Here is a 26,417-nt window from a genome sequence, read left to right as displayed (position 1 = left end):
AGGACCCTGAACTGGTAGTGACTGGCTCCCAGCCAGAAGCGAAGGAACCTCCTGGATCGTTTGTCCATTAAGATGTGGTAATACGCATCCTTGAGGTCTATAGAGCACATCCAATCGTTCTCCCTCAGAAGGGGGAGGATAGATTGAAGAGTGACCATTCGGAATTTTTCCTTGGTTACTGACAGGTTAAAGCGGGAAAGGTCTAGGATGGGTCTCAGAGCCACAGGAGTAGCAGAGGTAGCGGAGGCCGAAGCTGAATCCGGGGGTAGAAGTCCCGCCAGGACCAGCTTCGACCTCCGTTCTTTCAGTGCCCTGGGGTTGAACGCTGCAAAGATAGTACAGCCCAAGGTGAGGTGTTCAACCCCAAGGCACCGAACGCACCGAGTGTGGCCATTAGCCAGGGAGAGCTTATGGCCACACTCGGTACATTTAGAAAATATGGCTTTTGGGGCCTCAGCCATTCCCTTTTTTTTTTTTTTTTTTTTTAACTAAAAGGAATAAAACTACACACACACACACACACACACACACACACACAGGCCCCAAAAGACACTCAACACACACTAGCGACCAGCGAAGGGAGGGTATTAATTAAAAATATAGGGAACCTAACTCATACACACTTTAAAAGTATTAATGTAAAATAAAAATTTAAATTCTGACGAAAAAAGTAGAAAAAAAGGTAACTTTTTTTCACTTATCTGCGGAGCTCTGAAGAGGATCCAGCCATCACAAGCGCGGCAAACTAGATCTGGGGTCATGGAGGGTTAGCAGGGGATTATGGGTGAAGGGAGGGGCTAGGAGCTCGGATCCATTAGCTTGAAACAAGTTTCCGGCTCGGATCCGATATCGGATCCGTAACCCACAGGTTGCTGACAAATGAACATTCCTACTTCAGATCAATGGGTTAATGTTTCAAGAACTGCAGTGTGCACTAAGCAGTTAGGAAGATAAGAAAGAGGGTAAGGCTTTAGCCCTCTAAGGGAGAGCCACTACTTAAAAAAAAAAAAAGGAGGGACTGGATAACAGGTGGGCACTCAGTAGTCTGGCACAATGGAATCTAGTGGAAGGGGAAACAAATTTAAATGATTTGAGGGGAGTAACTACACAGATTGATAATTTTGTGCTTACTGACAGTAGCCAGTGAAAAAGGAGAGGGAAGGACAGCAGTCAGTGAAAAAGGAGAGGGAAGGAATTGAGTTCAAATTAGCACAAAGACAGGACAATTGTAGAAAGAGTGAGTTTAAGAACAGAACAGTAGCAATGTGGAAGGGTGAGGAAAATCTAATTTCTGTAACTCAAGAGACAACTTTGGTTTCCATTCTAATTTAAATATGCAGTGGAAAACAAAATGCAATGAAAACACAGTGCAATGAAAATTTTCCATAATACACCAAATGCAAGAAAGCAATATAAAATATAAGGAAAAAAATATCCTTTCCCTTCCCTTACAACAGTCGATGGTAGAGTCTGGGTGAGCTTTTCCAGTAAAGCTCTGAAATGTTTTCACTTAACCCTTAACAAAATGTCTATTTCCTAGCACTGCACCCCCTCAGTTCACAGGTTATTAACTGTCCTTAAGTGACCTAATTTCTGTGACTCAAGAGACACAGCTTTGGTTTCTTTCCTAGTTTAAATATGCAATGGAAAACATAATGTAATGAAAACATAGTGCAAAGAAAACATACCACAATATAACAAATACAAGAGAATAAGTTTATGGGTGAGAGCTAAAGCCACAAGTCCTAAAGAATTCCCATATAGTACGTTGCAGATTTTTCCTTTTTTTTAATCTGCCCTGATTTCGGATTACAGTTTACCATCCTTTTTGGTGAGATAAAATAATTATTTTGTTTGTATAATTAATGTTGTGAATAGTGTTTGGGTAGTTGCCAAAGAATATTATCAATGACCTGTCTTGTTCTTCTGAGGAAATGTTACTTTTAAGTGTGTGAGCAGTGAGTGCTACATTAATATTTTTAAGTTATTTATTTTATATTTTTTGCTAAAATAAGAGAGTTTCATTTTCTATTTTAGGTTCCATTTGCCAGAGATACTCATACTGACTTCTGTGGTTGCATTTTTACTCTTTTTATATCACTTTAGTTTTGAATTAATTTTTTTTAAATTGTATTTCTTTTGCTCTGATTTATGCAGGGATGTTGTTTATGTGGGGGGGATGAAAATGTACTTTTTGAGTGTGAAGTGTGTAAAGTTTCTTTTTTATTAATTATAAATGGGGCTGAATTAGTCTGATTGGTTACTATGTTTGAGTTATTGATGATGCACACAAATAGTGATGCAGTGCACAAGATGATAAAATATTCAATGCTTTTGGCAGACAAACACATTTGCTATACATATTACACATCTTTATCAATACATGTTTGCTACACATATTACACCTCTTTATCAATACATGTTTGCTACACATATTACACCTCTTTATCAATACATGTTTGCTACACATATTACACCTCTTTATCACTACATGTTTGCTACACATATTACACCTCTTTATCCATGCACATTGTCAGGATACCTATTTAGCCATCTATCTGATTGTATCATCCAGACAGAGATGGAGAGAGAGAGAGAGAGGATGTTTTTATTTTTTATCCCTGTAGTTACTAGATTCAAAATAAGTGATAGTCACTATTTCAAAAAACTTTATACATTGTAATAAGCAAAGTTTAATCACTAATCACTGCCACAACACTGGTGCTCTAGTATGATAATTTTTAAATAGAACTTAAAGCTCTGGGTTTGTAACAAAAGTAGGGCTGAGAATGAAATTATATGAGCACTGTAGGGAAGCATTTTAGTTCAACAGTAACAGACAGTATGGATACATGCACTAGTGACTTATGTATCTGACAATCTGGTGAAAAAAAAATGTTTCACGTTGTGTTTTGTTTTGTCCTGAGGCCGTTTACCTGCATGTGAGGCACTTTCCAGTCCTGTTGGTAGGATTCGTCCTGGCAAAAGGAAGTGACACATAGCCTGCCTAAGTAAAATAAAATAAATGCATTTCACAAATTATTTCAAAAGCATACTCTATTAAAACATAACCAAATTAAGTGAGAACATCACAGTAGTTGATCAGCTCCACATGCTTATCATTACTTATTAACATGCTGTAAGTCATATGAGTGCCAAAGCAAATAAGGGAAAAAAATACGTAGATTATGAATCTCTTGTCATGCAGGAATGATGACAATTAGAAAGACAAAGTGATAGTGGCTAACAAGTGTTCACCAACTTCACATAAACAAAACTAATGGATAACAAAATACAGTTGGAAAATCAACTTACAGAGTCTATGTACCAAAATATAAATGTATATAAAGGTATGTGAACAAAGGATGGAAGAACTAGTTAAAAATAATATCCTGTCAAACAGATGCCAAAAATTAATAAAACGGGACAAACTCTGATCACTTCAACACATGGAACATTTTTTAGTTTCTTTTTGTCCATCCCCCACTAACCATCAAGATTTCTCCAAAATGAAGAGTTTATTCATTCACAGATGAAAGTGGAACATTCCCAGAACCTTGAAGGTAAAAGCTAACTAAAGCGGCTGCCACTTACAGCCAAGAGGGCTGCTTGTATCATCACCAGCATCCTGACTAGAGGGCATTTTTATATATCCTTACAGTCACCTGGGTGAGGAGGCAGGTGACGTGTATCAACAACAATGTCCACCACACTGTACCCTGTGCAAGTGCTACCATATGGCAGATAGATATACCACATATCCATCTGGCTTCAGATGGCATGTGACCAATGCCACTCCCACTCTGTCCTCCCTCATAGCTCTGTCAAGCAACTTAATTGCTAGATGAACTTGGGTGGTATGGCTGTAGTCAGGAATTTATCTCTCTCTCTACTCCACCAGAGTTGGGTTAACCACTGGACAATATGATAGTAGAAGCACTGTCTAAACAGTGTAGTTTTAGGTTTGCTGGGACAGTAAGGTGTACAACAGATTAAGCAAATTATTAGAGTCCGTTGATAATAGCATGGCTAATGACAGAAAAGAGTGATCAGTCTGAATGTGACATGTCTTTACTACAATTATCCTTTGCAATTATCAGTTTCAGCTGTCTCAATAAGTTCCACTAATTTTCAAACTGAAGAAATGCACAATGGCTGTCCTCAGAAATGACCTGTACTGTGATAGCAGAAAATCATTAGTTAGCAAAAATTCTTCCATGATATCAACACTACTTTATAATTATGAGTCTGGTACCACATACGATGGAACCTCAGTGAAAGTATGTTATTCTGTTTTATATTAATCTTTTATCACTGATTCATTGCATTATCTAGCTTGCCATTGTTTTAAACACCTGTCCTTGCTGTCAGTATACACTTCACAAAGAACTATTTCAATTCCATCAATTGTATATGTCCTGGAGAGCTTTGAAATTACACAATTTACAGAAATGTCCAACCTGTCATATTATATGTCAACTTTATCGAAGAATGTTTTCAAAAGTAACAGTCCAGCCCTAGCATCATTAGCAATGAACCTGTGCAACAATTATTAACTGAGTCAGCCAAACATATTGAGTCCCACTGGAGATTTCTTTCTTATATGCTTAAGTAATATACTGCAGTATGAATAAAAAAGGACAAAGGAAAAGTACAAAGATATTTTTATACCTCAGTCATACAAAAAGATCTCCTGCATACAAGTCAAGATATAGCCAAACAAAGCAAGTGAAAGGCAGCTTTCTAACAGAGGTACAAATACATTCCAATTCTGGAAAGGTCTGCTACTGAGAAATGTATCTGCATCAACTATATACCTAACTTACTTTGCTTGCTGTTTTCATTAATACTAGAAGACTTGTTATATGCTTCTACTGTGTTTGGTAAATACTTTTAAACTGTATATTGTAACTGCTGTTTGACTTGTTAAGTCTGTAGCTACAATATTTTTTGTTTTTGGAGCTTATACTCCCAGGCCTCTGCTGAAAATGGGCCGTTTGGCCTAGATGGACTTTCCCAGTAAACAAATGTAAAATGAAATAAAATAAATAGATAACATAAATAAAAATAAACTTCAGAAAGGAAGCTCAATTTAAATTTTCTTCTTCATGAAAGCTACAATTTGTCTGCAGAAATAAACTAATAACCTGTAGCTTGAATATGATCTCCTATAGCTAGCTTCACATGCTGATTATGGAAGTTCATGGCCAGCAGCTATATCTTTTAACATTCTTCAGTTTGAGTTTAGTGACTGCTCTCTAAATTTTCCTGCTTCCTTAAGTTGTGACTGCAACTTCAGACATTTTACTTCCTCATTAATTTGTTGGCTTACCAAGTGCAATTAAACATCCTCCAGACATATCTCCTAACTTTGATATGGGCTGCTCTAAATGCACCTTCGCAGAGTTTGCTTTTAGGTTGGGCCTGTGGCATCTTTACTAAAAGGACAACTATAGTGCATCACTGTTTTTCAAACACTGTAATACCTATCTATGCCTGTCTAAAACTGAATTATTGTTACAACTTATTTATCATTTTATTTCAGTTACCAGGTTTTAAGTTGTTTTCAATTGGTTACACCTGTTAGAACATACTCAACCTGCCTATCCTTTAGGTGAATGGGTCAATGTATTATATAATTCTGTCCTTTTGCAGCAGGACCAGGACACTTTGATGCCACTGAATTGTAATCATTGTTTTTTACCATATATTTGCTTTTTACCTGTTTTTCCCTAGTAGTATGATTCATAGGTTCATAGGTTGATACTAGGCTATCTGCCCTAGGGCATTTATAAGCCTAGCCAGAGTGTATTTGGCTTTCCCCACCCTTTTAGATTAGTTGACTGTGCCTCTGTATAGTAGGTCACAAAAGATAGCCCTTTTAAGGTTAGTTTACTCTGCCTCTGTCTAGCAGGGACACAGAAGAGATCCCAGGGGTAAACTTACGATCTCCCATCCACACGTCAAGATTTCTCTTGAAGAGGGTCAGTGAGGGGCTCTGCCTAACATGGATTGGGATTTTGTTCCAGAGTGAGGGGAGTCTCTGGAATATGAATCTGTCCCTCCAGCATGTCCTATTTATTTCTGTGCTGAGGTTTAAGTCCCTGGAGCATGTAGCTCTAAGGGATTTGGATTTCCTGAGGTGGAGCATGTCCATTAATTCTGGGTTGGACATGGCTTTATACGTCAGGCACAGATCGCCTCTGAGTAGGCAGTAAGCAACTGAGTGAAGCTGGAGTTTCATTAGCCTAACTGCATAGGGCATCTGTTTGAGTCCCATGATCCTCTTGGTGAGGTACTTTTGGGGTCTTTCCAGTTGCTGCAGGTGTCGGGTAAGGTGCATCCCAAATGGGGCATTGTATTCAATTATGGGCCTGATGAGTGATGAGTAGAGGGGCACAATGACCTCTCTTGATCTAGATGTGAACCCTTTTGTGATAAGGTGGGCTATATAGAAGGTCTTTCTAACCACTTTGGCAACGTGATTGTCAAAGGAGAGATTACTATCTACTTGGGTCCCCAAATCCCTAATTACCTCTTCCGTATTTAATGGATTACCACCTATGTGGTAATTTGTGGACACTTTGTTTTTCCCAAAGGGGATGACTATGCACTTTTTGGAATTTAGCTTTAGGCCATGGCTCTGGCACCAGTTATCCGTCTCTGTGAGACCCTTTTGGAGGATGCTTGTGTCAGTCGGAGAGTCGATTATGGCACCCAGTTTGCAGTCATCTGCGAACTTGGTCAGCTATAGTCCTCCCGTGTTAGCCTGTACCTCAGAGAAATATATTCCGAACAAGAGAGGTCCCAGAACTGAACCTTGTGGGATGCCACTTGTAACTGGTTTAGAGTCTGACATGACACCTGCAATTATGACCATGTGGGCTCTATCCCTTAGCCATCTTGTGACATAGGGGTTGATATTTAAGCTGGTGATCTTATTTATGATGCCCGAATGGGGTATTGTGTCGAAGGCATTTGCGAGGTCCAGGTAGGCTGTGTGGACTACCTTCCCTTCATCTATGGCCTTGGTGACTGTTTCAAAGAAGTCAACCAGGTTCAAGAGGCAAGATCTGCCCTTAACAAAGCTGAATTGGGTAGGATCCAGTGTCTGGAGGTTCCCAATGTCTTTGTTTATGAGTTCCATGATGATACGCTCCATAGCTTTGCAGACCAGGCTAGTCAGGCTTATAGGGCGGTAGTTTCCAGGGTCCATTGTGGCACCACCTTTGTGGAGCGGGACCACTGTTGCTGTACGCCATTCCTTGGGCACATATCCTGTAGTAAGGCTGAGATTGAACAGTGACTTTATGTGATGGTTCAGTTCTTGGAGCTCGTGTAACACGCAGCCCGGGACACCATCCGGTCCCATTGATGCTGTGTTTTTTTGCTTTGGAGAGGGAAGATCTCACCTGTGTATCTGTGATGTCAGAGAGGCTGCACTCTGTTGGGGTAGACATTTGCTCTTTTGGGGGGGGGCGTTTGCACTGAACCTGTCTACCAGGATGTTGGCAATGTCTGTGGGTTCAGTGTATTTTTTGTCATTTTGCACTAACTCAGAGCATATCTGGGAGTTGCCACCCAGGTTCCTGACATAACTAAAGAAGGCCTTGTGATTATCTTTAGCGTCTTGTGCAATTTTTCTTTCGAAGCTGGCCTTAGATGATTTTATGAGGGATCGTAGTTTCTTGCTAGTACTGATCAGAGATGCCTTCCCTTTTTGGGATTTTGCTCTATCATGTAGTAGCTTCCTCCTTCTGTTGTATAGCTTATTTATGACCGGGGTCCACCAGACAGGTCTCCTGCCTTTGGAGGAGTGAGTCTTGGTTTTATTTGGGAAAGCACAATCCATGCATTCCTGTAGGTGTCCATAGAATGCGTTTGTAAAGGATTCTGCGGTTTGGGCCGTATTTTCCACTGGCCCAGGGGCTTTGAAGGATTCCACCTCGGTTTTGAGATGTGTGAAGTTTGCTTTTGAGAAGTTCTTCACTGTGGTTTCCTTGGCTGGGGGTGGGGACAGGATATGGATGCCAGTGAGATTAATTTATGGTCAGATCTTACCAATGAGGGGTATACCTCTGGTATGGAACATAGAGTCCCCATGTTGGTGATGATCAGGTCCAATATGTTTTCTCCTCTTGTGGGAGTGGTGACCAGTTGTTCCATAGCATTTGAGTTTATAAATTCTAGGGACCGTTGGGCGAGGGTGTTGGGGCTTGAGTAGTTCTCCCAGTCTATGTTTGAGTAGTTGAAGTCACCCAATATAATGGTGTTTGGAGAGACCATCATATTCTCCAGTGTTCTCAGGAAAGCCGAGTGGGGTTCCTGAGTTTGGGAGGGTGGTCTGTAGCAGGCTACAAACTGAAAGGCAGTTTTGCCCACTGTTAGTTGCACGTGGATGGTCTCTGGTGCTTTGTGCAGCGCCACTGACCTGGAGGTGTGGGTATCTTTGATGAATATGGATACTTCCCCTCCTTTTGTGGTTCGGTCCAAGTTTTGGGTCTGAAAAGCATGGTATGAGGTATAACCTGGTAGTGCTGGGGTGCTCTCGGGAGCCTTGAACCAGGTTTCTGTTACTGCACAGATATTGATATTCTCCATACTGAGGAGAGACTCGAGTGTGTGCATCTTGAGGTTTAGACTTCTGGCATTGAGCAGCATTACCCTTAGTTTCTTTTTCCTTGTGTTGTCTATGGAGGTGGGTTTGTCTTTTGAGCCTTGCCTAAAAAGGCACTATGGGGGTGGCAAGAGCCTTAGCCAGTATTCGAAAGCCCAGGGATGACAGGTGCAAGCCGTCCCTAGCGAAGCAATGTGGCTTGTTGAGCATGTCATCCCAGGCTGACAGACACTGGATCCCCTTTGAATGACACCAATACTTTAGCCAATTGTTAAAATTGATCATTTGTCTTTATACTGTGGCATCATTCTTGGTGAGGGTAAAATGCTACTCAAGGTCAGGGTCATATCGGCCTGGGCTACATGATCAGAGAGCTCCTCTATGTCTCTTTTCATGTAGTCCAGGGAGGTATGTCTCAGGTCATTCACACCAGCATGGACAATGACGGAGTCATATTTGTACCTGCTTTGGAGTGACTTGAGTGCTTGTGTTATGTGGAGGATCCTGGCACCTGACAGGCAGCTTACAGTGACCTTCTCCTTGTTCAGCCTGGTGAGTGGGACGTCAGTGTGTCTGACAATAGAGTCACCTATTACAAGTGTATTAGGTGTGTTGTTTAGCCTTAAGGGCTGTGACTGTGTGGCACAATGACTTTGTGAACTATGTGATACGTGGGAATTGGTGTGGGGTAGCGGTTGCTTGGATGTCTGCTTTGGAGGTCTCTGCTGCTTGGGCAGATCTTTATTTAGAGCCTCCAAGTATGTTTTTGTGTGTTTATGTGCTTGGTTTGCTGATGCGATAGGTCTATGTGAGACTGGAATTGTGGTGTGTGGGGTTACCATCTCCTCCTGACTGACTGTGCCAGTACTGGGTTGAGAGAGAGCTCAGCCTCCAGTTTGGCTATATAGTTGCATCTCTCACATATATTTGAGCTTGTTGGAAGGAGGAGAGGGTGGTCTGTGTACATAAGGCAGTTGTAACATTGCCTCAAGATTCCCAGATTCACCAGCTGGACTGGAGAGTAAACCCGAAACTGACTTTTGGACATGCCAGAATAGTATAAGGAACTACTTTATGATTGATCAGAAAGGATCAATAGGGAGCCAAGTACTTAAAGGGAGTATAAGAGGGTGTAGTGCTTTAGTTTATTAGTGTTTACTTATAAGATTACTTATACGAGCAGGTGCAGGGCTTTAGAATGAAAATAGAGTTCTTACTTTGAGATTTAGAACAGTTCTAAGGGAAAAAGTGAAGAGCAGACTTTGTGGAGCCAGGAATAGTGTAAATCTCAAAACACCTATGAACCTGTTTAAGCTGCACTGCCCAATGCTGTGCTATGCGCAAAATCGCACAAATGCGGGTTTTAAAGCAGGGAAACTGAAAGAGATAGGAATTGACCCAAAACGGCCAATAAGCTACTAGTTTCAGGGCTGAGACCACTCCTCCAGGGACAGATAAGCTGCTCAAAGCTCCCTACTCTCACTGGTGAACAGAGAAGCTTCCTCCTATCCAAGTAAGAATATGGGCAACACAGTCCGGAATTCAGCAAAGCCTGAAATCTGGACTAATCTAGTTCAGGAAGGTGGGAAAAGAGAATATTTTTTTGGGTTTTTTTTTTTTCAGGAAACAGCAAAAAAAACATACAGAAAACACTGTAAATGCTATAAACAGGCTAGTGCACTTTAGTGTGTAGCCTACAACAGTTATACAATACAAAAACGACTTAAAAAGATATAAAACAAGTGCAAAAATTGTAAAAAGCAGAAAGGCAAATGCAATTTAAACTTTTTAAAGCACAGATCAGTTAGAAACTCGCTTTTTAGGTGGGAAAAGGCAGTTGGAGCAAAAAAACTGAGAAAAAATACTTAAATCTGGAAAAGTCTCTCTTGGGTCTCTCTGTTGCCTGTATCACTCTGCAGGACACCACGAGGAGCTGTGAGGAGTTGTATACTGGCGCAAAACTGCGCAAATAGCAGGGAAACTGAAAGAGATAGGAAATGACCCAAAACGGCCAATAAGCTACACTGGTGAACAGAGAAGCTTCCTCCTTCATTAAGTGATTGTACTGCATATGCTTATATTGTGTTCAGTATTTTAGTTTATATACAGCTTCACTGACCAACCATTTTACAAATTTGTTTTTTTATTTTTATGTATGTGAATTCTTTGTCAGTCTAATGGAGGTGTTTTGTGCCCCTGGACAGACATCAGAAGCAGGCAAAAGACCCTTAATAATCAGTTTGTTCTTGTGGTCGGCAATCACCCTGGTATTAAACCCTTCACAATACAGCACTCTAACCACAAATGCCCAGGCCCAAGACAATAAACACATTTGCTATGCGCAACAGAATGAGTTATATTTTGGCCACAAACTGAGCATCTTTTGAATTCTGAAAGCTTATCAGCCATAGCCAAAGAGAAAGACAGAACATGCACAACAGAAAAAAAAACACAATAAGACAACCCTGAAATAGGAAAGACCACAGTCACCAAAACACAGTATACATATATATATATATATATATATATATATATATATATATATATATATACATACATGTATATTCACAAGCAAGGGAATCCACTTCACTCAAGAACAGAGAAACCAATGGATAATTTTAAAACTTGAATAAAACTTTCATAACGTAATTAAAACCATAAAAAGATGAAATTCTATTCAATGGATAAGTGCTTTCAGATCCAACTACGATCCTTCATCAGATCTAGTAACACACAATCTTTTCCATACTTTTAATCGTACTTTCAGCCAATCAACAGGACATCTAAGGCCAACTCTTTTTCTAGTGCCAATTATTGACCTACTTCTTCAACCATTCACAAATGCTTCTTAAGCCTACACCCCTGGAAGGCTGCTTTCAGAGAAAATCAGTGTTCAAACCTGTTGTTCTCTAGGCTCTCAGTTTGCCAATCCACTGCATTTCTTTAAGTTCAACCATGCTATTCAAGTCACCTCCTCTTTCTGTGCCAAACACCAGCTGTAAGGCCCTGACATTAAAATAATGTCTAGCATTATCTCTTATGTGCTTCGCTAGCGGATTCTTATAGCCATTCAGCCAAATATCACTGATGTGTTTCGAGATTCTTTCTTTTAATTGTCTTACAGTTTTACATAAAAACTGTCACATTGTAGGCAAGTAGCAATGTACATTAAGTTCTTAGTTGTACAGTCAGCATAGAAATTACTCTCATATGTTGTCTTCAAAGTGGGGTGTGTATATTTACTTTCTGTATTTATATATTTGCACATAGTGCATCTTCTACATGGAAAGGTTCCTTTCCTTTGGGAGACTATACCAAACTGTTGCTTCTTATCTTTACATAAGATCTGTTTTAAATTATTTTCATTCTTAAAACAAAATTTTAGAACATCCCCAACTATTTGCTTTAATCCATCATTCGATGTTAGTATTTTTCAGTTATTCATTATAATATTACAGATCTTTTCTGTGTCTTTAGTATAAGTAAGGGTCATTCTTATTTCCCTTTCGTTATCTCTCAACTTTCTTCCTTCATCTATCTTATTATATTTCTCCCTTAAATATGGTAAGCCCTCATCTTGTCATTTGTTTCGCATGCATTGTTCCATTTTGGATATCTCTTGGTGTTTGTATCCCCTCTTTTTAAATTGTATATGCTTGTCTTCTATTGCTTCTTTGAAATCTGTCTCCTTTGAGTGTAATCTTGACATTCTTAAAAGCTGCCCTTTCATAATGTTATCATATGTGTATCTTGGATGCATACTCTTTCTCGGTAGTATGTTATTTTTCCAGCAATCCTTTCTAAACAACCTTGTGTCTATTACACCATTTTCATCTTGAATAACTCTTATATCCAAAAAAATCTATGGATGTGTAACTATACTTCATGGTAAATTTTAAAAAGTCCGTACTGTCTTGCAGATAAACATGAAACATTTCTAGTTAACTAACATCTCCTTCCCATAATAGACAAATGTCATCAACAAATCTTTAGTACAGCCTAATGCAACCATGGAGACAATTGTTGTTTTGTATCACTGTTTCTTCCCAATGCGCTAACACTATATTAGCATAGTTGTTGGTGCAAGGCATTCCCATGGCTACTCCACATAACTGGATATATAGTTGTCCATCAAACAAAAAAATATTATTATTCAAGACCATTTCCATCAGACCACATATTAAATCAATCTTCTGTTTATCATATCCACTTTTGTGTTGTAAAAAAGTTTTCAATGCCTTTAAATCATAATCATTAGGTATACTGGTGAACAGATTCTTAATGTCCATTGTCACCATTAAATATTTTTTATTTTCTACCTTAGTGGACAAATGTTGACTTAATTTCCTTATAAAATGTCTTGTATCTCTTAACAGGGATGAAGCCTTTTCTAATACTTTCTTAATCTGTTGTTCAACATATATCGAGGCTGGCTCCATGATCCAGCCAGCTCCTGCCACTATGGGTTGCATAGGCAGTTTAACTGGATCTTTATGTACCTTTGGTAACCATTTAAAAGCTGGTGTAATTGGGTTAGGTACATACAAGTAGTCATATAGTTTTTATGTAATCAGTCCTTTATCTTTGTATTGTTCTAAATGTAGCCTTACTTTTTTATCATCTCCATTGTTGTCTTATTGATCTTTCTATAAGCTGTTTCATCTTTGTCCAATAATTTTAAAATGTCTATATCTAATTAAATCCATTAGAACCACACCCCCTCCTTTAACTGCTGGTCTTGCTATCAAATCTGAGTTGTCTTCCATCTCTTTCAGAGCTAATTTCTCCTATTTTGTTATATTGTAATACTTATGCTTACTGTTCATTAGGTAGTCTGAAATATCTTGTTCACATACATTAAAAACGTATCCACCGTAGCATTATTGTGAGGAATAAAACAGCTTGGCTTTTTAAATAAGTGCATTTCTGTCATCACATCCTCTTTAAATATGCTTCTTAGCATGATGTCCCTTCCCAGCATTTTCAAGCTCAATACCACCTTACTCTGATCCAAGCTTTTAGCGGGAATAAATGTTAAACCTTTGTTTAATACACTTAAATGTGCTTCATGTAGCAGACCAAAGACTCATCTATCGCATCTATTTTCATTCCTCTCCATTCAATCTCCTTCTTTTTCTTCCTCTGCTTATTGACCTCATTTCCTTCCTGTTCCATACTTCTCTGATGCAAAGTGGGAGCACTGGAAAAAATATAGTGGGTGGCACACTGTCTCAAGGTCTAGCTCCTGTATGCAGAATTGGCCCATTCCCTTGATTAGAAGCTATTATTTCTTGCGGTCTTTGTATAGTACTACTGCTTTGTTGATTATTATCTTGTGTAGATCTAACATAGTTCACTATTTGACTACTGTCCATGGTGTCTCCATTAGACCCATTCAGTTTTCCTTGTAGCACTGTATGGTTGTCTTGTGCCCTTCCTTCTTGTATCAGCCTCTCCCTTGCAACAGCATTATCATTCTGACGTTCTTTCAGCTATGTGAACATATCGCATCTCTGAAAGTCACCATAGCCTCTTTTTAATTTCTTAGTTTTAGTTTATGTTACTTTAGTATTAGCTATGCTAATATAGTATTGGCGCATTGGGAACAAACAGTGATACAGAACAACAATTCTCTCCATGGCTACATTAGACTGTAGCAAAGATTTTTTGATGACATCTGTCTATTATTGGTTCATAGGTTCATAAGTAAGTACTAGGCTATTGGCCCAAGGGCCTAAGTAAGCCTAGTCAACAAGGTTCCCTGGCTTACGACACCCAAGAAAGTCGAGCAGAGCCACAGAAGTGATCCCGGGGTGTATTTCCTATTTCCCATCCACTCAAGATTTTTCTTGAAGAGTGCTAATGAGGAACTTTGCTTGACATAGATAGGTAGCTTGTTCCAGAGTATAGGAAGTCTCTGGGACAGGAATCTATCCGCCCAGCATGTCCAGTTTATTGTGTTGACAAGGTTTAGGTCTCTAGAGCGTGTAGCTCAGAGGGATTGGGATTTCATAAGGTGTAGCATGTCCAACAGCTCTGGGTTTAACATAGCTTTATATGTTAGGCAGAGATCTCCTCGGAGTAGGCAATATGCTACAGAGTAAAGCTGGTGTTTTTTGAGACGGTCAGTGTAGGGCATCTGTTTGAGGCCAGTAATCCTCTTTGTGAGGTACTTCTGTGGCCTTTCCAGCTACTGCAGATGTCTTGTGAGGTAAGTTCCAAAAGGGGCGTTGTACTCTATAATGGGTTTAATGAGTGCCGAGTAGAGGTGAACAATGACCTCTTTTTTCTTGGATGAGAACCCCTTTTGTGATGAGGTGTGCCACATAGAAGGATTTCCTGACAACTGTGGCAATGTGATTATCAAAGGAGTGACTACTATCCACCTGGGTCTCAAGGTCTCTTATCACACATTTGGCATTAAGTAGACTGCCATTTATGTGGTAGTTCATGGGTACAGAGTTTTTACCAAAGGGGATGACAATGCACTTTTTGGCACTGAGCTTGAGGCCATGCGTCTGACACCAGGCATCTGTCTCAGAGAGGCTCTTCTGTAGGATGTCCACATCATTTGGGGACTCAACTATGGCTCCTAGTTTGCAGTCATCTGCAAACTTCATTAGACACAGGCCTTCTGTGTTAGCCTGTACTTCAGAGAAGTAGATACCAAACAGGAGAGGTCCCAGGACTGAACCCTGTGGTACTCCATTTGTCACTGGTTTGAAGTCAGATTTGGAGCCTGCAACTTTTACAGTGTGGGTTCTGTCAGTGAGCCGGTTGGCGACCCATCTTGTGATGTAGGGATTTATACTTAGTTTAGTTATAATTCCAGAATGGGGGATGGTGTCAAAAGCCTTGGCGAGTTCAAGATAGGCTATGTGAACCACCTTACCCTCGTCTACAGCTTTGATGACTGCCTCAAAGAAGTCAATCAGGTTCAGAAGGCATGATCTGCCTTTCACAAACCCGAAATGGGTAGGTTCCAGAGTTTGGAGGTTACCAATGTCTTTATGAGTTCCATGATGATACGTTCCATGGCCTTGCGACCAGGCTCGTCAGGCTAACAGGGCGATACTTCCCAGGATCAGTGGTGGCTCCCCCTTTGTGGAGTGGGATAACTGTTGCTGTGTGCCATTCAGTGGGCACAAAGCCTGATGTGAGACTATGACTGAACATGCTTCTTAGGTGGGGAGCCAGTTCGTTCTGAAGTTCATGTAAAATGCAGCCTGGGATGTTGTCCGGTCTTATGGATGCTGTGTTTTTGGTTTTAGAGAGTGCAGCTTTTACCTGCATAGATGTGATTACAGGGACACTGCATTCTTCCTGTACAGAGATGGGCCATTTAGGGGGTGAGAGGGGGGTAAAGTTAGCACTGAACCTATCTGCCAGGATGTTGGCAATATCAGTTGGTTCTGTAATTTTCATGCTGTTGTGCTGTAACTCAGAGCAGATCTGGGTGTTTCCGCTGAGATTCTTGACATAGCTATAGAATGCTTTGTTGTTGCCCTTAGAATCAGTGGTGATTTTGTTTTCGTAGCTAGCTTTGGAGGATCTTATAAGGGATCTCAGCTTCTTACGGAGGCTGACCAGGCAGCTCCTCCACTCATGGTATTTTACTCTCTTTTGCAACAGTTTCTTCCTTCTGTTGTAGAGTTTGTTTATGGCAGGGGACCACCAGATTGACTTCCTTTTTTTGGAGGATAGCGTCTTGGTTCTGTTTGGGATAGCACGATCCATGCACTTGTTTAAGTGCTTATAGAGTGCATTTGTGTAGGATTCAGCAGTCGTAACTGTATTGTCCATCTGTATGGGTGTCATGAAGTTCGCCACTTCTGTCTTAAGAAGCATGAAGTTGGCTTTGGAGAAAATGTTTACTGTGGTTTCCTTAATAGTGGGTGGGGGCGGGATGCAGATATCTAGGGTGATTAGCTTATGGTCGGATCTGACCAACGAGGAGTTGATTTCAAGTGTGGAACACCGGTCACTCATGTCGGTAATGACTAGGTCTAGGATACTGTTGCCACTGGTGGGGGTATGGATAAGTTGATCCAGGGCATTGGAATTTATGAATTCCAGAAAGAGTTGAGCGAAGGAGTTGGTACATGAGCAGTTTTCCCAGTTAATGGTGGGGTAGTTGAAATCGCCCATTATTAGGGTGTTTGGCTGAACCCTAATATTTTCCAGTATATCAAAAAAAGAGGAGTGGGAATCCTAAGGCATGGTGGGGGATATGTAGCAAGCTACAATTTGGATTGCAGTTTTGCCCTGATTTTGTTGCACTTGGATAACCTCGGATGCATTATACTGCGCAACTAGCCTGAAGGTGTGGATATCCTTAATGCATATGGACACACCTCCGCCTTTGGTGTTCTGGTCCAGGTTAGATGGCCGAAATGTGTGGTATGAGTTATAGCCTGGTAATGCAGGGGTGCTCTCTAGAGCCTTGAAACAGGTCTCAGTCACTGCACAGATATCGATGTTCTCCATTTTAAGGAGTGCCTCAGGTGAGTGCATTTTGAGATTTAGACTTCTAGCATTGAGTAATATCACCCTCAGTTTTTGCTTGCCTGTTCCTGTTATGGGAAGGAGATGTTAGTAAAATAGAAATGTTTCATGTTTACCTAGAAGACAGTACGGACATTGTAAAATTTACCACAAAGTATAGTTACACATCCATAGATTTTTTTGGATATAAGAGTTATTTAATAGACACAAGGTTGTTTAGAAAGGATTGTTGGAAAAATAACATACTACCGAGAAAGAGTATGCATCCAAGATACACCTATGATAACATTATGAAAGGACAATTGTTAAGAATGTCCAGATTACACTCAATGGAGACAGATTTCAAAGAAGCAATGGAAGACATGGGTATACAATTTAAAAAGAGGGATACAAACACCAAAAGATATCCAAAATGGAACAGTGCATATGAAACAAAAAAGATGAAGGCTTACCATATTTAAGGGAGAAATATGATGAGAAAGACGAAGGAAGATAGTTAAGAGATAACAAAAGGGGAATAAGAATGACTCTTACTTATAGTAAAGACACAAAAAAATATCTGTAATATTATAAGGAATAACAGGAAAATGCTAACATCGAATGAAGGATTAAAGCAAATAGTTGGGGGTGTTCCAAAATTTTGTTTTAAGAATGAAAAGAATTTAAAACAGATTTTATGTAAAGATAAGAAGCAACTGTGTTCTACAGTCTCCCAAAGGAAAGGAACTTTTCCATGTAGAAGATGCACTATGTGCAAATATACAAATACAGAAAGTAAATATACACACCCCACTTTGAAGACAACATATGAAAGTCATTTCTATGCTGACTGTACAACTAAGAACTTAATATACATTGCTACTTGCCTACAAAGTGACAGTTTTTACTTAAGTAAAACTGTAAGACAATTAAAAGAAAGAATCTCGAAACACATCAGTGGTATTAGGCTGAATGGCTATAAGAATCCACTAGCAAAGCACATAAGAGATAATGCTAGACATTATTTTAATTTCAGGGCCTTACAGCTGGTGTTTTGCAGAGAAAGAGGAGGTGACTTGAATAACATGGTTGAACTTAAAGAAATGCAGTGGATCGGCAAACTGAAAGCCTACAGAACACCATGTTTGGATACTGATTTTCCTCTGAAACCAGCCTTATAGGGGCATAGGCTTAAGAAGCATTTGTGAATAGTCGAATAAGTAGGTCAATGATTGGCGCTAGAAAAAGGAGTTGCCCTGAGCTGGCCGTTGATTGGCTGAAAATACGATTAAAAGTATGGGGAAGATGGCGTGTTACTAAAGCTGATGAAGGATCGTAGTTGGATCTGAAGGCGCTTATCTATTGAATAGAAGTCCATCTTTTTATGGTTTTAATTACATTTTTAAAGTTATATTCAAGATTTAATATTATCCATTGGTTTCTCTGTCCTTGAGTGAAGTGGATGCCCTGGCTTGGAACGCTGTGCTTTTCCTGTTTGTTGTTTGGATTCCCTCTAAACATAGCTTTACTTGCGTAGTTCTATTGGTGTGCTTTGGACTAATATATATATATATATATATATATATATATATATATATATATATATATATATATATATATATATATATATACAACAAACAGCAGAAGGGTGAAACAAAAAATGCGGGCAATGGCCCAACAGAGCAAAGAGAGAAAAGGTTAACTGCTAGCTAAAATGTTCAGGAAGGGGAGGTAGACCTGGAAAGAATTACAGAAAGAAAAACAAGTTACCTGGCTAGTGAAGACTGGCGAAGAGTATTGAAGACCTCCCACTAACAAAATCCAAAGCTCAGGACTTCAGAAACCATGCCTGTCACTGCTGGCAGCAAATGAGATCTGGGGAGGTTAGGCACAGGACAGAGCATTATGAGAAGAGGGAGGAGCTAGAGACTTGGATCCTAGTCTGTAAGAATGCAGCCGAGTCGGATCCAAAGGTCAGATCTGTGATCCAATCATGAGGTGAAATGAAAGGAACAGCATCAGATCACCAATTATCCTCTTCTTCTTCCCTGCCCACTCTACCACATTCAACTGAACACCTTATATGTCTATAAAAAATTCTTATTCTGTCTCATCTCAGTTCAACCAAGGGCAATGTGTCAAGCCTACTGCACTACAATCAACTTACAGTTTTAAAATAAAACACTCAGCTCTTTAAAAACAAAATTACCTACAGCTGAGCATTTTGTTTTATTCAAAAGACTTCCTCAGAATTGAGAAAATCAAATTTTTATAACTTAAATATATTTGATTTCAATCTATGTGACACAAATAGTCAGTTGAATAATTGCTAGACTACAGTGCAAAAACATTAAAATAATTTGCATAAACATCCTATTTTGAATAACAAGTATAGAAAATAAACATATCAGTTTTATTGCACTCAGTCAAAATGAATATGCTATAATACACACTCATTGCCAAACCTTATTTAACTGGATGAGACGTCAAATTCATTATATGCTTAAATGATCATTAAGCATATGGAATTTGCTAGCATTAAGCTTGACCTGCCAAAACAGTTACAGGAATTCCAAATTATTTTCCCAGTCCCTGTTTTGAGCCACTCAATTCTGCTATCAAAAATGAAAGACTTTTTTTTTTAATATTTGTGGATATTTCAGTATGCTTGATTATAATCTTATTTTCTTTACCTTAATATGAAAATTCTTACTAATTCTTATTGACTGCTTCCTTTTTATCCCTTCCAATGTAAAAGGCACTACAATGTGTACAAATGTCCCAGTGAACCACTCTAGTGATAGTACAGATTAATCCACAAGTGCTACTAGCACCTATACCAACACAATTAAGTACAAAAACAGGACTTACATTAATAATATGGCATCAGGAGATCAACTGGGCAAAAACTATTTTCACTTGAGACCACGGAGTACATGGAACAAGTTATCCCTTAAAAGCAGACAACAGCAAGATTTAGAATGTTTTAAAGCAATGTAGATTTATTATTTGGTAACTGGGTATACTCTTGTAGGGTTACCTGGATTAAGGTCTACAATGATCTTATTTGAGGCCCTTGGCCTACCAGCTACACTGCAAAATTGTAACATTTATGCATACCAGAGTGATAGGTACTGCTATTCTTATCATGAACTGAAAAAACAGGTACTGTTATTCTTATCATGAACCGAAAAAACAAACATTAATACCCATAACTAATAAGTACTTCAAATAACCACTTTTATTACATATAAAATCTAAGGATAGAAACAGTTTTTTGCACTACTTTATGGTGCACCAGTAGCACTTCCATTTATCATTTACAGTGTTTTTTATATAATCTTCACTGTAACTAGAAAAGCACAAAATAATCCACTTAATGTTCACTGAGGGAAGTAATACACCCCCCCCATTCATCACCACAGTGATGACTGCTCTAGTGCATTGTTGTTCTAGTAATATAGGTTTACATTAAGTATATTACCTATGAACCTAATCCTATTTTTAACATCCTGCAGAATGCTCCGAATAAAATTAGAAACATACCTTTTCTAGAAATATAGTATTGAAAGCCATTCCCAAATATATCGTCATTAGAGACTAACGTGGACAGTCTGACTACTTGGATTCTAATAACAATCGCCTTGATGTAAAGTGGATGTGCACTATTAGTCTGAATGCTAATTGTTACCAAAAGCAGGCTTTCTATACAGCTTTGTAGATTTTTTTTTAAATCAGCATTGCAGCTGACTTCTACATTGAAAGAAATGGAAGAAAACAGGGCTACAGGAAAAAGAAAACTACAATAAACATAAACTATTTCTTTCTTCCTCTGTAAAGTTAGTGATATCATCTAAGCTGGCATTAAACACAAAAAAGCAAATCAATAAACATGTATACAACAGCACTGACTGAAAACTGTCAAATGCGTATAGTGCACTCCTTTCCATTAATTAAAATCAAAGTTAGAATGATGGATACTACTAGTGCCTCAACTGCAATACCCCTTACTTGTTTAAAATTCTTACCTTTAGACATAAAAAATACTAATGAGAACAAATTCTAAAAGGCAGCAAAGACTTTGATGACATTATCAGTAAATATAGTGGAAACTTGTCACTCGTCCAGTCAGGACAAAATAGACGAGTCTTTGTGGGTTCTGTTCAAGCAGCTTTATTATATACAAACACATCAGGATTGAGGCTTAATATCTTTAGCTTAGATAAACTTATAAACAAACTAACTATTACACTCATACATGCTCAGTCTCTGGCGGCACTCTCAAAATGGTACTGAAGTTAGCATGTGCTTGCTGTTTATATGCATGTGCCAACCTTGAAACACTTCTTAAAGGTAAAAAAATCAGTCATGCAATACTGACGACATTAATTGACATGCAATCAATACAAATAATTCTTTGTCATGCAATTATACAGAACTAAATACATATGGACAATTATGTTGAAGTTGCTATGTATTTCACACTAGATCTGGAAATACGACCAAATTGTGTGACATAGAAATTAGAATTAGGTCTAGCAGCTGGGACTTTCTCTGCTGAATGTTCAACTTTAGGGACATCAGGAATGGAAGTAGAAGTTAAGACACATTCTGCAACAGGAACACTGTCTGGATTGCTCTGAGATCTAGTCTGTATCACAGGAACAATGCTGCAATATCGACTCTGGTACAGGAAGAAGATGTCTGTGATTTCTCCTGTACTCCACACTCTCAGATTCTATGAAGTAGGATCTCAGCTTGGTACATATACCTGTTAATTGACCAATCCGGTCGAAACCTTTTGCTATTTGTATCCTCACTCTCTCTCCTTCTTTCAATGGACGAAATAATCTGCTCGATTTATCATAACTGGACTTCTGGAAACAACACTTTCTGAATAACTGGGCTTTAATTGTCCTGCTGTTCTTAGCTTTAGGGCTCAACAAACTGGAACTAATAGACAACTTGTTCTGGTTTGCCTGGATAGAAGTCCCTGAGAAGGTGGGCCAAGTATATTGTCATTGGGTATGTTTCTGAGATTAATTAAATCCAAAAAGACATAGGTATTATTACTCTTTGACCTCTCAAGTAACTGCGTTGCACACTGTACTGCAGGTTCAGCTAGTCTATTTGACTGTGGATATTCTGGACTACTAGTAACATGTACAATGTCCCATTCTTTTGCAAATTTCTGAAACAGCTGACTAGTAAAAATTGAGTACCACTGTAAGAAATAACTTTCAACTTGGTGACAGCAGCGGACGTTAAGCTAGGTAATAAATCAATCTCAAAACAGTTAGAATAAGAGTATACCAACACTAAGTAATGCTGTCTGTTCCACTCGAATATAGCTCATAAACCTTTTCAAAGTATCACTCTTCTTCACATCTTATTGCCATTTCTAATGCCACATATCTCATGAAATAACTACCATACACTATGAACTCTCTTCACTGTTTGTTGAAAATGTTTGTATCGAATAATTTCTCTTCTGTATGCTTATTATGTTTTTTTTCTCCAATATTATTATTTTTCTAGTAAAATGTATTTCATTGTATGTATACATTGTAACCTGCTGACACTGTTAACACTAAAACTGTGGAGCTTTCCTCCCTGGGCCTCCGTTGAAAAAAGGCTACTTAGCTCAGTAGGACTAACCTGGTCAACAAATGTAAAATAAAATAAATAACTATATCAGTGGCTACTGTTAACCAAGGTAGTTTAGGAACTTGACATAGTTGAAGTGGTTCTTTTTGCAAATGCAGTTTAGTACTATTGCATACTGAACAAGAAGAAAGTATTTTATCAAAGTCTTTTACTAGAGAAGGCCAAAATACTAGTTCTCTTGCCCTTCTTTTGGTAGATTTGGAACCTGGGTGACCATGATGGAAAATCTGGATATATTCATGTTGTAAGGAAGCAGGAACAACAATATTCATGTTGTAAGGAAGCAGGAACAACAATTCTAAGAACTTTGAAAATAATGCCATTTTCCATCAACATCTCATCTCTGTAAGGAAAGTAAGTTTGCACTTCAGGTAGATAACTTTGACGGCCACCCAACATTAATGTAGCGGTTGAACTTTTGCAAAATCATACCAGTCTTTGTATGATCTCTCAGCTCATCAAGTCTCGTGATAGAAAAATTACACACTTCTATGATGTCAAAGTCAAAATTCTCTGCTTGAAGCTGTGCCGTTGTATTTCTGGGAGATCTGGATAAGGTATCAACCAGATAAAGAAGTCTGCCTTTGTATAGACCATTTTGCAGATGTACTTTTGGAATTTGAGCATCATTCTTTGTAATCTCGCTGGATGAATGCATAGGTATCTTTAGAATAGTTAACTAAAGGTTGGTGATCAGTTTCAATCTGAATTGCTTGACCATAGATATAATCATGAAACTTTGAACATGCAAATACTATTGTCAAAAGCTCTTTCTCAATTTGAGCATACTGCATTCCAGTTTGGGTATGAGTTCTAGATGCATAGGCTACTGGTCTGCCTTCTTGAAGAATAACTGCGCCAAGACCAAATTTTAAGGCATCACAGGAAAGAGTCATTGGTTTAGTGACATCATTGTAGCTTAATATAGGTGGGGTGGTAACTTTCTGCTTAAGGTCTTCAAATGCCTTCTGGTGCTGTTCTAATCAAGACCATATAACATTTTTGTACATCAGCTCTCTGAAAGATGCTGTCAACTCACTGAAGTCTGGTATAAACTTGCCTAAATAGTCAACCATACCAAGAAAATGTTGTAAAGCGTGAACATTTATCTGGAGCTGGCATCTCAAGAATGACTGCTTGCTTGGGCAGGTTTGGTCAAAAGCCAGTGCTAGTAAATAAATGACCTACACATGTAACTTCTGGTAGTCTGAATTTGCACTTCAGAGGATTAAGTTACAAGTTCACTTCACTTGCTCTGTCTAGAACTTTCTTACGGTTTCTTTCTTGCTCTGCTTCAAAATTGCCTCCAATCAATAAATTATCTACTATTATGACACAAGGGTAACCTGAAAAAATTTGCTCCACTGCACGTTGAAAGACTTCATCTGCAGAATTTATTACAAATGGCATCTTGACAAATCTATATCTGCCAAGTGGGGTACTGAAAGTAGTCAGTAATGAGGATTTGCAATCAAGCACCACTAGCCAAAATTAACTTTTTGCATCCAAGACAGAAAAAAACTGTGGAATTTGGTATTAGGGCTGTGACTTCCTTGACTGTGCGCATTGGATGATGCAGTTTCTTTAATGCTTTGTTCAATTGTCTTGGGTCAATACATATTCTGATTTCATCTGAGCCTTTTTTGTGGGCCGCTACCAAGGACAACACCCATTCAGTTGGTTCTGTAACTGGACAAATTACACCTTTCTGCACTATTTTATCTAACTGAGCTTTAACTTTCTTCTGCATAACTACTGGAATTTTTCTTGCTGGTCTGACCACTGGACTGACCTCAGGGTCTAAATTTAGAGAATACACAACTGGAAGTTTGCCCTACTCTGAGAAAATAGCTATAGTAAAATTAGAACTAGGATATGTGCTTATATGATGAACTTCTTCTGGTAAAGGAAAGCAAATTCATTCTCAAACTGTCTCTCAGACCCAATAACGAATGCACAGGTCTTCAGACTACACAGAATAACAAGCTGTAACAGTTCCTAGCCAAATAATATGAAAGCACTACTGAGCCTTTGGTTTGAATTTCTTCACCTCCATAAGCAACAAGTTTCATACTACTAGCCACATTGAGTTGTTCATTAGTTCTCACCTTAGCAAATGTGTCGGCTGACATAACATTATACTTTGAGCCAGTGTCTACTTTAAGCTCGGTGGTTTTACGATTGATCTGGACAGAACAAAACACTTCATTCTTTACCAACAAATTTACTGCATCATCCTTTTCACCAGTTACAGACACACCATCTACATAGAAAGTAGAATCATAGCTCTCTATATGATCAACTTGCTTTTCCGAGTGACCCTTCTTTATAACTGTGCGAGGTTTACTTGATTTGCAAAACTTTTGAAAATGGTTCCATTTTTTATACTTGTGGCATTGCTGACCAAATGCTAAGAATTTTTCACTTTTAGACTCATGATTGGCACCACAATTGTGACAATTAACATAAAAGCTGGATTTGGGTTTTGCTGACTTACCCTTGTACTGCATGGAGCATGTCCTTTTCTTAGAACTTACTGGAAAACTACAGGATCTCCCAGTAAAACCCGCAGGGCTGTAGCTGCCATGTGCTTAGGCCTGCTTCTGCTAGCCACATGTTGCATGCTGTCTACATTTGCTCTGTTGCCTGCTGAAACCATGCTCATCACTTGCAAGCACACACTTGTGTGCCTTTCCGTAACTTCATGGATTTGACAAATCTCAGTAGCTTTGGTCAGTATTAAATCGCTGTCACTAAGCAAAATCTTTCTCACTGCAGCACTTTTAATACCACACACAAGCCTATCCTTTATCAACTCATCTTATAAGCCACAACACGTTTCAGCTTTGTTTCCCAGGTCAGTTATATGAGCTGCAAAAGTTTCCACTAGTTTTTGATCTCTTGTGTAAATCAAATGTTTCTCTAATTTAATATCTGTCTGGGGGCTATACATTTCTCTGAACTTGCACTTTAAATACTCGGGATCTTCCCTTGATTCAGCCTGTACAACAATATGACAGTTTTCACCTTCTCCCACATATACTGCTGGTGTATACACAAATGAATGCTCTCTTTCACTGGCCTCTGACCCAGCTAGGTTAGCAAAATGAATGCCCTGCTGCATGCATCTTTGTCAGAATAAGCTGCTTGTATAAAAATATTGTACATTTGTTCAAATATTCTACAATTCTCTGCAATATTCTGATCAAACACCAATGGCGATGATTTTCAAAATCCGTCTGCCATATTAACACATACCAGTGAAGGCTTTTGCAAGTATGCATGAACACACACACATACACAAATGCCACCATTTGTAACTATGCCCAGTAGCACAACAAGCCTCTGAATAACTGAATTTTGCGAAATAAGTCTCTCAGTCACTGTAATACTCCTGAAATCACTGTACTGTAAGAAATCACCTCGTATCAGTGTAAAAAAAAATTCAAATAACTGCACTGTGCGAAGTAACTGCACTTTGCAAATAACCAGTACATAGCACACTGAAACTTTCCCAAAATGGCTTTACCTTGCTAAATAACTCTTTGCAGAGCAAGAAACACTCTGTAATGGCATCACTTTGCGAACTGACACACCCAGCACAAGAAACTTTTCGAAATGGCTATATTTTGATTGTACTTAATGAAAT

The 26,417-nt window shown here is 38.8% G+C and overlaps 1 protein-coding gene across 3 annotated transcripts in view; it reads right to left on the bottom strand.

Moving 5' to 3' along the window:
• The window catches only part of WDR93 (WD repeat domain 93), a 1,423,954-nt gene that overhangs the window by 671,911 nt on the left and 725,626 nt on the right, over positions 1–26,417 (bottom strand). For all 3 annotated transcript variants that reach the window (XM_044078311.1, XM_044078310.1, XM_044078312.1), the window contains one exon: positions 2,937–3,007. In XM_044078311.1, coding sequence (XP_043934246.1) covers positions 2,937–3,007 — 71 coding nt within the window. The remainder of the gene's footprint in view (positions 1–2,936; positions 3,008–26,417) is intronic.

This window comes from Protopterus annectens, chromosome 7.part0 (assembly GCF_019279795.1).
Source record: "Protopterus annectens isolate FY-2018-M chromosome 7.part0, PAN1.0, whole genome shotgun sequence".
Lineage (NCBI taxonomy): Eukaryota > Metazoa > Chordata > Ceratodontiformes > Protopteridae > Protopterus > Protopterus annectens.
The sequence above is the reverse complement of the archived record's forward strand: the minus strand, read 5'-3'. Positions and strand labels throughout refer to the sequence as shown.